The sequence below is a fragment of the Branchiostoma belcheri genome, unplaced genomic scaffold, assembly GCF_001625305.1.
Source record: "Branchiostoma belcheri isolate BF01 breed outbred unplaced genomic scaffold, Haploidv18h27 scaffold44, whole genome shotgun sequence".
NCBI classification, from domain to species: Eukaryota; Metazoa; Chordata; class Leptocardii; order Amphioxiformes; family Branchiostomatidae; genus Branchiostoma; species Branchiostoma belcheri.
In genome coordinates this window covers 210,798-223,774 of record NW_017804065.1, presented here as the reverse complement: position 1 = coordinate 223,774, position 12,977 = coordinate 210,798, and the positions used below count along the sequence as shown (strand labels likewise).

General features: G+C 40.2%; 2 protein-coding genes across 2 annotated transcripts in view; both read left to right on the top strand.

Moving 5' to 3' along the window:
- The first annotated feature begins 1,163 nt into the window (after positions 1-1,163).
- LOC109478405 (arachidonate 15-lipoxygenase B-like) lies at positions 1,164-9,271 on the top strand. The gene is made up of 17 exons (XM_019779934.1): positions 1,164-1,172; positions 1,412-1,554; positions 1,999-2,174; positions 2,400-2,536; positions 4,460-4,582; positions 4,737-4,834; positions 5,057-5,189; positions 5,472-5,567; positions 5,902-5,998; positions 6,315-6,432; positions 6,701-6,793; positions 6,965-7,025; positions 7,510-7,624; positions 7,766-7,854; positions 8,002-8,175; positions 8,516-8,679; positions 9,154-9,271. The coding sequence occupies exons 1-17, from the start codon at positions 1,164-1,166 to the stop codon at positions 9,269-9,271; spliced, it is 1,944 nt and encodes a 647-aa protein (XP_019635493.1).
- Positions 8,636-12,977, top strand: part of LOC109478532 (allene oxide synthase-lipoxygenase protein-like) — a 12,780-nt gene continuing 8,438 nt past the window's right edge. Inside the window, exon 1 of the mRNA XM_019780144.1 lies at positions 8,636-8,679. The gene's annotated coding sequence lies outside the window, so the exon portion shown is untranslated. The remainder of the gene's footprint in view (positions 8,680-12,977) is intronic.

The following is a 12,977-nucleotide window of genomic DNA, read 5'->3' as shown; positions in this document are numbered from 1 at the left end:
CTTGCCTTTCCTCGCTCCATGAGATTCTCAACTTCAGCCATAATGTCTCAATTAGAAGGAGGGTCGACGTGTCTTCGAAATAGACGCCATAAAAATGAGTTGAGTCCGGTAGATTTGAACCTCGCTGTGTTGTATCCCATTGGGTACCGCCCTATCACATGACACGTTCCTCATTGGGTGTCTGCATATGGATACTTTGTAAGTTCACGCGAAGGACATAAAGACAATGTAAGTTTTGTCATGCTTCACAAATAAAGCAAAATGAAAGTGCGAAGCCGGCTGGGCGATAAACTCGTTTATCTATTTGCCATTTGGAACATGGTTAGACGTTAAAAAAAACAAGCTACGAAACGGAACATTTGCCTTTCAGAGGCCTTTACGAAGTCGTAAAGTCAACTGAAATATTTCCCACCTTTAATACTTCTTTACATATGCGGAAAGTTTGCTTAAATGTCTTTATATATTTACGTCGTATTTAAGCGCGCTGAAAGGTGGCGGAAAGGCGGACTTTGTCTTTCAGAGGCCTTTACGAAGTCATAAAGTCAACTGAAATATTTTCCTACCTTTAATACTTATATACGTATTGCGGAAAGTTTGCTTAAATGTCTGTATATATTTACGTCGTATTTAAGCCCACTGAAAGGTGACGGAAAGGCGGAATTAACCTTTCAGCAACCTTTACGAAGCGTAAAGTCAACTTAAATATTTTTCCACCTTTAATACCTCTTTACATATTGCGGAAAGTTTGCTTAAATATCTGTTTTCGTGCTGTGCAAGGATATTTTTACAGAAGCGGTTCTGAGTTATCTCTACAGGACAATTGTCATTTAAGTAATCTTTAACCCAGATCTCACAGGCGTATAACATTATAGATTTGATGCACGCATCAAAGAGTTTGAGTAAGGCCTTGGGGGACAAAGAGGTGCGGATGAGGGGTTTAAGACTAAATACTGCTTTACGAGCTTTTAAAGATAATTGTTTTTTGGCTAAAGAATAACTGCCGGACGAGGACATAATTAGACCTAGGTAGGTATATGAGCTTGTGATTTGTATATTTTCTGCGCCGAAGGAAAATTTGGTGTTCTTGAATGTTCTTCCTGTTTTGTTGAAAATCATCACTTTGGTTTTCTTCAGGTTTACTTGGATGTTCCATTTCTCACAAAATGAGTTTAGTTTGTTTAGCGCACATATTATATCGGACGCTGTGGAGGGAACACATTTCCAACAGTGTTCCAATCGCACCAAGGCACGATTTTCAACCACACCATTCTAAATTGGGTTTTGAACGGTGAAAAATTGAGTTTGAACGGTGAAAAATAGCTTTTGAACGGTGAAAAATGGGTTTTGACCGGTGAAAACTGACCCGATGAAGCCTTGTTGAACTTGTACCTTTGGTCTTTCATACTCACAGACCTCGGCGCTTGTGACAGTGAAGACGGGTGACTACCAGGGCGGGGGGACGGACGAAAACATCTTCATTGCCCTGATTGACAGCAAGGGAGACAGATCACGTGATATCCCCCTCCACTTGCTTTGGGAAGATTTCGAAAGGCAGTAAGTGTTATATTGTCATTTTTAATAATGGGAAATGTGTACATTGTTGCATATCATCCTAGAGGTTTGTGCTGTAGAAAAAATGGTCAACGTGAACCTTTAAAATTGGCATAATGCATAATTGTATTTTCAACCGACATTTCCGTAACTACATGTGTACATTGCTCATGGCATAATAGTTAGGCTGAACTAGAGTTCTACGATCTCATAGCTTCGGCAAATGATGTTAATCTTTATGACAGACAAATTATAGATTATTCCTCCTGATTATGCAAATAGGATCCTCATTTCCATGAATCATATAGATATATATATATCAAACCTCTAGTAAAAGACCCAATCACACTTATCGGGGTAACCCTGTGTGAACACTTGAGCCACATTGCATTACCTCAGTTACCCTGCTTCACCTCAGTTGTGCATGACTGCTTTACCTTACTGTAGGCCGTTCAATGTGGATAACATTGCAGTCTGCCCGCCCATCCGTGATCTGGAGGTGTGGCGAGACCCGGCCGCCATAATACATGACAACTGGTTCTGTCAGTCCGTCTCTGTAAAACTACAGCCGGACCAGAACGGCCCAACCGATGAGTTCCCTGTCGACCGATGGATTAAAGCAGGTCAGTGGATCAACTTTCATGGATCTGAGGGCAGTGGTTCGATCCCGAGGGTCGGCTATGGTTAGCCTGGGCGAGGTTTCACTTGATCGACAGGGGTTTGACCCTTCGTGCCCTGGTTTTAAGGATGTGGTCGCCAGGAATGTATGAAGTGGTATATAATAGAGGAGTAATGCAACCGTATGAGTAATACTGCATTCTATGAAGTCTCTGTTTCCTTGGTTGCAGGTGAACGGGTGTGGGTGCCCCCTGGCGGTGCAGTACTGCCCCAGTACGACCGACACGCAGAGAACCGTGAGAGGGAGCTGCAGGAGATGAAGAAACGTTACGCGTCATTCACGCCTTCTCCGGGCCTGCTGCCAATGGTACGATTTTACAAACTGTCAATCTAAATTAGCGACCCGGGCATCATTTGGCCAATAATGGAACGGGAGTTCAGTATAATCAGACGTTACACATCATTCACGCCTTCTCTGGGACTGCTGCCTATGGCAGGATTTTATAAACCTCCAATCAAAATTAGCGATTTGACCGATAAGACTGACGAATTTGCTCACATTTGGTGATTGAGTTTCTAGGGGTTGCCGGAGGACGTGTCTGCCGGATTTTACTAAATTTCCTCACCACTTTGTACGAGTAAAATAAAGTCATTTGATGGAACCCAACATACGCCATAATTACCTTCGCCAAGAAGGTTATGTTTTCAGTAGCGTTTGTCTGTCTGTCTGTCTGTCTGTGAACAGCATAACTCAAGGAGCTTAAGATGGATTGTCATGAAACTTTGTATGTGGGTAGGTCTTGATGAGACCTAGAAATGATTAGATTTTGGGCCCCCTGGCGGCTTTTGTTGGTACTGCAGCAGAACGTCCGGTTTTGATATCTCGCGATCTAGATATGCTAGGGTCATGAATTTTGGTTAGTGAATGAATGAAAGACCTTTATTGTACGCTTGTGCTCTAACGAGCTAAGTACAGGCCATGGGTAAAACAGGGAAAAAGAAAATAGGAATGACACTTACATACTATATAAACTCATGTGATCTACTATTTACAGGTTCAGCTTCTTCTCGCTTCTTGACGCAGTTAAAGATGTACGGACATATTGAGCTAATGATACATGGTTTGTCAAGTTTCATGAGGAATTCAAATTTTTCTATTCTATCTAAATGTCTAAAGCTTGGGAACTTATCTATTTCTATATAATGTGCAGTCAACTACAAAATGGCATTCATCTTCAATATAATCTAGATTACAAAATTGGCAGATCCTTTGCTGTAGGGGAATGTGGTTGTGTCTTCCCTTTTCTTAGCCGTGGACGACTCTGGTACACCTTTTTGCATGATAATGCCGGGTACACCGGCATTATCATGCAAAAAGGTGTACCAGAGTCGTCCACGGCTACCCTTTTCTATGCGGAGTTTGTGTGAACTTATCCGGAGTTTTGTGATGGCTGTTCTGTGTCGAATGTTTGTAATTCTAAGATATTTTTCCTCCTGGTAAGTATTTTTTTAGTAATCTGTATGTTCGTAATTTGTTGTTGTTACGAATTTCTGCTGTAAAAGTTTGGAAATACATGTCCTTTAAACGTTGATCAAGGGATGGAATTTGTGAAGAATTTAAGACATACGACATCGGCGAATTCCATACGTAGGCAAAACCACACCCCTCTAGCGTCTTGCGCACTCCCGAAGCCGCAGCATTTAGCGCCGGATGCATCCAGTTCAAGTTGACACAATAGAGCGTCTGCTGAGAGACTATCAACCGGTTTGCGAAATCAATTATTAAAATTGTATAATTCGTCAACCGGAAGGGTTAACATCATTTGGCGAAGGTATGAGACCGTGGAACTCTAGTTATTGGATGCATCAGTTGGGTAGGGTATGTGACATATAAGAACCACTGTGCACTTAGCATTGATGTTATTGAGTTATCTTTCACCATTTCACCATGTTTCACGCATTTAGTTGAGAAAACTACCACCAGAGGACGAGTTTTCAACCAGACAAACGGTAAACGTCTTTATTCATACATTTGTATCCAAAATAGTAGATGTATAGATTAATTTATCATAGTTTAGTGAGATGACTAGTGAGATCATAATTTAGTGAGATGTATACGTCAACTACATAATAATCACGTTTATCACGAAGTGTTTTCCGAACACACAAAAAGTAACACATAAAAAAACGAACGTATGATGAAGAGCAAAGCAACTCATAATCACTCAAGTCTAATGCTTTATCTGGTTTGATTTTTGTTGATCATTTGCTTTTGTGGACATAATCACAGTCGGCTATGGTTGAGACGGGGATCACTCTCGGCTTGACGGATTTGCCGATCATCATTGAGGCTGGACGGTGGAGGACTTTCGATGGTATCGACGAGGTGTTCCAAGCAGGCAAAATTCCCAAAGTGAGGATATCTTCATGCAGTCTCGCGAAACGGTTATATGAGCCTCCCATTTATCACATCGATGAACTACATACTGTCCTGAACCATCCGTTCGAAGTGTACACTTTTATCTGAATATTTTGACGACTTATGATAAATGTTTTTTTAACTCAAGGGAAAAGCCAACTGGAGAACCGACGATCATTTTGGGGCGCAGCGTCTCACTGGAGTCAACCCAACATCGATTCGTCTGTGCAAGGAGATACCAAGGGCGTGAGTATTCTCTTTCCATATGGATAAAAAGGGACAGATGCCAACTGCCATGTCGGTGATGACAATTTGCATTCGGAGATGCAGTACCAGTAACGTTTGAAAAATGTTGCCCAAACTGCCTTAAAAAGTACGCTGTTCTGTTGGTCTGTTGTTGCAAAGGGCCCTGGTGATAGACGACTGCAGGTAGTTACTTTTCAGTCTCCTCAACCTCTTGTTCCCCAGTTTTGGCGTAACGTCCAAGATGGTCGAACCTTTCCTACAAGGCCTGAACCTGAAAGCAGCCATGCGAAAGAAGCGTCTGTACATCGTGGATCACACCATCATGAAGGCAGCAGCATTTGCGATCGGCAGACCGGTGAGTTCTTGTTTTATATGTTTGAGACAGTGTGCTTCAGACTCAACTAAAAAGAAAGGCTCAGTAAGTTGTTCAGTGCCCTTTTTCACTGTCAGACGGCGATCGCTGAGCGACCGTTGTGGGACCAAAATCATACTCGTGTCATCCTTGTTTCAGCATTAGAACATGATGCACGATATAAAGTGAATGGTATGATTTGTAAAAAAACTTGATTCCTTTTTATCTATGAAATTCGCTGATATCCGAACGTTCAACAAGTTCCTCCTACAACTCCTCCTACAGATGTGTGCTCCTTATGGACTGTTCTTTGTTAACGGCAATGGTGACCTGGTTCCTGTCGCAATCCAGTTGTATCCTGACGACCAAAAACAGAACCCCGTAAGTTTTTTGTTGTTGTCCTTGTTACATCCTGGGTGGTTCTTTATTCTAGACGAGCTCAAAGTGTCATTGAGATTATATACAAACTACCCGTTTTGGATATCGGCATGTATCCCAAACTGGTGAGCAGCACCGATATCCAGAATAACCTGCAGTTTTATCCCAATGTGTACTTTGGGGAGGAGCTTCGTCGTTTTAGGACACAGACACAGAGACCTTTTAGGATGCAATTTTTTTCCACGGGGACTCTTAGTACATGTTTTTGTCTCGGAATCCTGAGTATGACTAAACTAAAGACGTTTACCGTGTATACATGAATGCCGTCTAACTCCAGGTATTCCTGCCGAGCGACCCGCCTTACACTTGGCTGATGGCAAAGATGTGGTTCAACTGCGCAGATGGGAACTACCACGAGGCGGTGGCTCACCTTGGTCAGATCAATTTCACATCTTAAAATTCGTCTTTTGTGATACAAAGCAAAGACAACGCGATACAATGTTCACAAATTTATCACTTTTTAGTTGGTTGAACCAGGAAAATAGATTTCCGTGAATAGTAGTAGATACCTAAACCTATGCATTTTATGTGACAACTACAAATTCTACATAATAACAAGTCTAACCACCCAGTATGGTGGACAAATCTTATGTCATCATCACGTCGGTTCATCCTCCCTGTTGTATTTCATAATTTTCATATTTTTTAACTTTTGCAATTAAAATGTAACATGTTCCCTTGTGTTCCCAGGATTTACCCATCTCTTGATTGAGGCACTAGCACTGTCGGCCTTTCAGAACCTTGCGCCGGCCCACCCGATTCTCCGTCTGATGCAGCCGCACTTCATCTACCTTTTTGCTATCAATGAGTGAGATACACTGCTAGACTGATTATAGTCAATCAAATCCGAAACACACCAATCATGCATAGATGGTCAGAAGCCAGATTAACACAGTGGTGTCATCTTATGGGTCGATATGAATACAAAACGATTCACATGTAGCCAACAATGCATTCAAGACATCGGTATGTCAACGTAGTTTTTTTTGCACTGAAGCGTATTTTGAGAAACAATCTATATGTTGCAATCAAAGATACCGGAGCTGACTCGTATACGTACTTTTATTGTTGCATAGTCTTGCACTGAAGTCACTGATCAAAAAAGGAAGTGGTCTGGATCTGGTATCGCAGATTGGCGTGGAGGGGGCCTTCGCTCTCATCAAAGAAAAGTAAGTAATGGATGGCGGATGAATCGTCTGGGCCATTGAAATAGGCGATAGAAAAAGTTTTTAGTGTTTGGAATATTGGTTTTACTTGGTAGGTTGTTTGATAATTGTTTTTTTTATACATATCATGAAATGTCAAACTTAACCTTTCTGTTAAATCTATGATTGGTACAGACTGAAGACGTGGCAGCTTGATGTGGATGGAACACTTCCGGAGGATCTGAAGAATCGAGGGGTGAGAGGAGCAGGTTTTAACAATTGTTAAAATTGTTTTGAAAGATTGTTGAAATTATCTGCAACTAAAAGCTTCATGTTATTCGTATTATTATGTTTATCAAAAGAAAACATGTTGTTTTTACAATGTTTCATCTTCCTCTTCTTCTCCAAACAAATAAGGTCAATGACCTGAACCAGACGTCTGTCAACATGTTAACTAGTGTTGGGTTACATGGCATGTAGCAGTTTTATAGCAGGAGGGATTCTTGTCACCAAATACTAGTACTGTATATGAATGTGTTTGAGTTAGAATGAACAGCCAGAGCAGACCATATGTAAAGGTGTCATTATGAATTTGCTTTGCAAATGTTAGCTTTCTAGTTAACTTTCTAGTTCTAGTTAGTGTATTAACATATCTAAGTCAACAGATTTACTTAATAAGCACAGCCCTTTCTATTCATATATGAATATGAAGATTTATATATGGTTTTGTAAACCTTCAGGTTGACGATGAGAAAGCACTGCCGAAGTACTACTACCGTGACGATGCTTTACGTTCGTATCACGTGATCCACAAATACGTCACCAGCGTCGTGAAGATTTTCTACGATGATGGCAGTAAGTACGCAGATATGACGTCATGTTTATGCTATAGTATGTCTGTCGTTGTTGCATTTCCAACTATTGGCTAGCAACCCAAGAACCTACGGATGGAAACATAAATAAGATCATTGAAATATGTGTCGTTTTTTTTCTTAGATAATTCTGCCAAGCTGAGGGATGACAAGGAGATCCAGGCCTGGGCACGGGCTCTCGCTTCTTCATCCGATGGAAATATCACTGTTAAGGTAATTCAGCCTAACGGTCAATAAAATATGCAAGTCACATTTCTCATATGATTGCGAATTATAGAATCGGCAATACGTTACGGTCATTGAAGAGTAAAGCTACATCAATTTCCATATTGATAGTGATTCTATTCTGATAACACACAGGGAGTTCCTGGGAATGGACATTTCTCGACCCTGGATCAGCTGATCCAGACGGTGACGTGCGTCATCTTCACCAGTAGCGTGCAGCACGCGGCCGTCAACTTCATGCAGTGGGACCAGTACGGCTTCGTACCCAATATGCCGCTCATGTTGGAGGGGAACCCGCCCGCAACTAAGGTACACTGTAATCCAATAATATATCAATTATATAATCTGTGTTACACAATATCTCTCGCCAGGGAAGATGGTGGAACTGTATGGCCAGGAGACTGTAATGAGAAGTACCAATAATAGCAGCATTGGGTTCTTTATCACTATAAAACACAGTTCAATAGGAGCTCAAGATTCGCTGTCACTTTAATGGAAACCAGTCATCACAGACTCCCACTCTATGGTAACAGACAACAGGTATCAGTCTGACATTAGTTGGTAGGATTACAATTAACCACAACTCATTTTTACACGCAGTAGAAAGGTGTATCTAAATTTGAAAGTTAATGAATGGGCCTTTCCACAGGATGCTCTAACAGAACAGGACATCCTAAATGCGCTTCCCGGGAGGATAAACACTTTTAAGATGAGCCTTTTGGCAGAGGTCCTCAGTGAGCGGGCAACAATGCGTCTGGGAGACTTCTTGGTGTCATACCTGCAGGGTCCCAAAGTGCTGCAGGCTGTTCAAAGGTACCCAATGTTTTCTGTTTCATTTTTGTTGTTCCAACATTTACGATGGCAACACACTCAAGTCACTGTACAAAAGGTAACTACGTAAAGCAAATCATCAAATAAATGATGCAAATAAAATACTTGTAACTATGAAATGCACAAAAGTTTTGTCGCCCTGGAAATGTCTGGTCATTATAATTAAAGTGGCGATATTGAGAAATAAGCTATCATGAAAGCATCCGTCAAAAATTGGGACGTAAAGTAGGATTTGATCATTGCCGTTAACAGACGATCCTCTAAGAAGTAAATGAATCAAAATATTATCCGCCAGTTTCCCGATGTTTCATTGACCTGTACCTAACAATGTCTCCCGCAGGTATAATCAAAACATTCCGATCGGTTTTGCATTACATCATTGTATTTTGATTCCCAAGCTGTTGAATAAACCTTTAGAGTTTGTTCAAAAATGGTGTTTTTCAATGCCTTTTACAGGTTCAAGGAGGATCTTGATGCTGTTGCGAACATAATCGAAAGTGAAAACCAAACGCAGCGCTTTCAGCCTTACGACTACTTGGATCCAAAACTCATTCCAAACGCTATCAGCATCTAGAAAATCTGGCCGTGTAGTTTCCTAGTGGGAAAGAATCTTTAAAACATTATAACCACCCATAACCAGTTAAAATAAAGCAAGGATCGTAGCGTCCAAGTAAGAAAGCATCAAATATACAAAAAGATGCGAAGAGAACGTATGGTAAACACATAGCCAACTAAATTAAGGGAACTAATTATTATTATAACTAGTCAATGATATTTTATTTGGGTAGAATGTTACACAATCTTCTACATAAAAAAAACAGGAATATGTTTGCTTATGTCCCTGCTCTAATAAAACTGACGATATCATCCAGAGAATATACATGAATATGCATGTCATTGTACAATATTTTAATGAGATAGCTGTATTCCATACTGCAGAATGACCCTCATCAAACAATAAGAAATGTTGAACATGATATCAATAAAAGGCAAGGGTTTCACTACAACCACATGGTATTTTCCGTAGTGAAAGGCTGATGCTTGTCAATATAACATTATGTATGTACTGTGGTCAATCCAAGATGTTAAACTAATTTTTTTTGTACTGATAATACAGCTCTAGTACAGACGACATTTATAGTTTCTAAAGGTACAACACAAACAAGAAATGACTCAATATTATTACGAACGATATATAAATAGAGCTGTATAATGTAAATGAATGTTCATATACAAAGGAAGATAGCACACTCAATCAAACCAAAATGAAAATATACACAGATGGAAGAATACCGTTTGGAAGGAAAAATCAACATAAATCAAAAGGCAAGTTAGCATTTCACAATCAAATTAAATACTTGTTGATATCATTGATCGTGCAAGCTGAAAATTGTGTGATTTAGATAATCTGTGAGGTTGGAAGATTGTATGAATGAATTATTTGTGAACTTATATGATTTAAAGTTAGGTACATTAATGACATGTCATTAATGACATTTCATACACATGGAAGGTGAATACAAGTACTACATTTTTATTAGCCATCCCACAGTTCCAGTGCTGCCAGGGATTGTGGGTAAGGTCAGAGGTTAAGGCCCATCAGAAGTACCCAAGTGGCCAGTACACTACATGAGGGCTGTGTTTTGGTACCTTCTGTGGTGTCCTGATTTGTCGTTGTGAACATTTCAGAATAGGAAACAGGTTTTAAAGGATACCGCTTGGGAAAACGGTAGTGTAAAGGTGTAAAAATGGTCGATGGAGGTTGGAAGAATGGGAAGCTAAGTGGTGAACATGTCTGGTCTTCAACAGTAGAAGGGCTTTAACTCTGACCTAAGTTAGACCACAATGCATTACAGCTGTACATGCATACTTGGGACTGTGAGGTGGCTGTTACCTGTGTAAGTTTTGAACAAGTACAAAAGGCACATAGTGCCCAAGACCCTGCCACAATAAATACATGTATCCACACATCAATATAACAATGAAACTAGAGTTCCTCGACCTCATACCTTAACCAATGATGTAAATCTTTATGACTGACAAATTATAGATTGTTCCCCCTGATGATGCAAATAGGATCCTCATTTGCATGAATTATGTCAGTTGATCATTTTCTCCACCAAAAGAAGTCTTAACACTTAAGTCTTCCTCATCACTTATGCAAATGAGCTCTTTATTTGAATAAGTTATATTTAATGATGTTCACCTTCACTTAACTTTCAAATTCCCCTTGTATGAAATTCCAGGCCGTTTTCATTGCTGAATTACAACAGTTTCTCAGTAACTATGCAAATTAATTCTTTATTTGCATAATAAATATATGTTATGTCTAGATCTACGTTTCTTTCGTTCTCAATTATGTTACAAGCTTGAATAGTCCCATAATTTAATTCAGCAGATTGATAGAATTTTCTCATAATGACTGAGTGAGGGCGTCGCTGTCATGACGGGATACGTTTCCGTACCCATTTGTGCCTGTTATCATGTCTCTATCATCTTAGTCTATTAAGTTAATTATTGATATTTTCATCCTCTTGAGTGTGCCGTTGCCATGTATTGTGATAAATGTTGGAATAGAAAAAAACAGAGCGACCAGGCTTGACCTGTCTGTAGCCGCCATGCACCGGGCCTTGAGTCATGAATAATGCATATTATTCCCTTCCAATAATCTAGATCCAGTGTATTGTACGATATATATATAAAGCATTATGTCATACCAATGAAGTTTTACAAAAGAAGATGGGTGTCAACTACATGCATGACTGATACACCGGAGGTCATCTTTTGTGACTGGAAAATAATCTAACAGAAAATTGGACCTGCAATTACAGGAGCTGACGACCAATAATGTTGTGGGTATGTTTTGAGATGTTTTTATGACCAGAGATGTTTTGTTGTGGGTAACGCCCAAGTAACCGTCTGTATATTTCCTTTTATAGCCTTCGGTTGCCACCATCGAGTGATGGTTTGTTCCCGCAAAGCATAAGGTGAGGCATGCTTTTTTTTCACTCTAGATATATGCAACTCTTTTGTTTAGCCAAAAAAAGTCGTGGTAAAGGCAGACATGTTTCATTACTGCTTCAGTTTTTCTACGATACGCTCTTGGCCCATTCTCATTGAAATGTACAGAATTCCGGTAACGGAGGTTACAATATCGCACTGTTGACGTTTTTTTTTCTCCAAAAAGTTTTTAGAGTCATCTTTTAGGAGCAAGTGGTTATAAGTACAGACATTTAAAAACTGGGCAACTTTCTTATATCAGGTGAACCTTGCTACTTTTATTGAAAGTAACAAACAGCCGTCATATACTGTAAAACATTTTATTCAGGTTGGCTATAAATGGCAGCAAGCACTCCTTTCGTATCCCCTTAGAACCCTAGAAAAGTCGCAAAATGTCATCAAAAAGGGAATTAATTTCTCATCTTATATGCAGCTCTATCTAAACTTCACGACCATCTTACTTGAGCTGTAACGGAGGCTACAGATTATATTTATATTTGATTATATTTAACAATGTTATGTTTGAATATAAACTGTTCGATGGTGACACCTGAGGTGAAGGATACTGATCATGCCCACGTAATACATCAAATTTCATAATTTGTGAAGCGGAATCACCTTGAAAGACTTAGAACGTACAATAGGAACTGACGACATGTAAACTGTAGGCGTTTTCTTGTCGACATCAACAAAATTGTCCGTAAGTCCGTATCCCTCGCTTCATATCTTCGCGTACGCTGTTACGAAGGCCATTAGGCCTAGGAAAATAATGTTGTGTTTCCTGGTTCAGTCAGCTTTGGTAGGTAGGGATTCTCTTTTTTTTCGTTTTTTTAAGACTTTCGCGATCTGTAGTGATTCAACTAATACAGTTTAACAAAATTGAAAGGAAAACTTGCATGAGCTAGAAAAGGTCGATAAGCTCGAACAATTTGTCCCGGTCCGCACAAAAAAGGCTTGCGTCGGCAGGGTTTTAGTAGCCTGGGTGAACGAAGAAACCTAAACCGTCTGCATAAAGCTCCCCGGCGCGCGGTAATTGGGGCCTGACTTGGCGGCCCGAAACGCTCTCAGCGCCGAAGAGATGGCGCTGAGCTCACGGCGGTCTAGTTAGTTTTTTAGGGTCGGTCGGGAAACAGAAATTTTTTCCCCAGGCCTAAGGCAGTGCATCAGTCCCGCATAAAGATGAGCTAAATTTGTGTTATTACTCCGTGAAGGAGGAATCCCTACTCTCCAAGCAGAGGTTTGGGTTTTGGGGGTATTTTTAGTGTGTTTTTAGGCTTTTT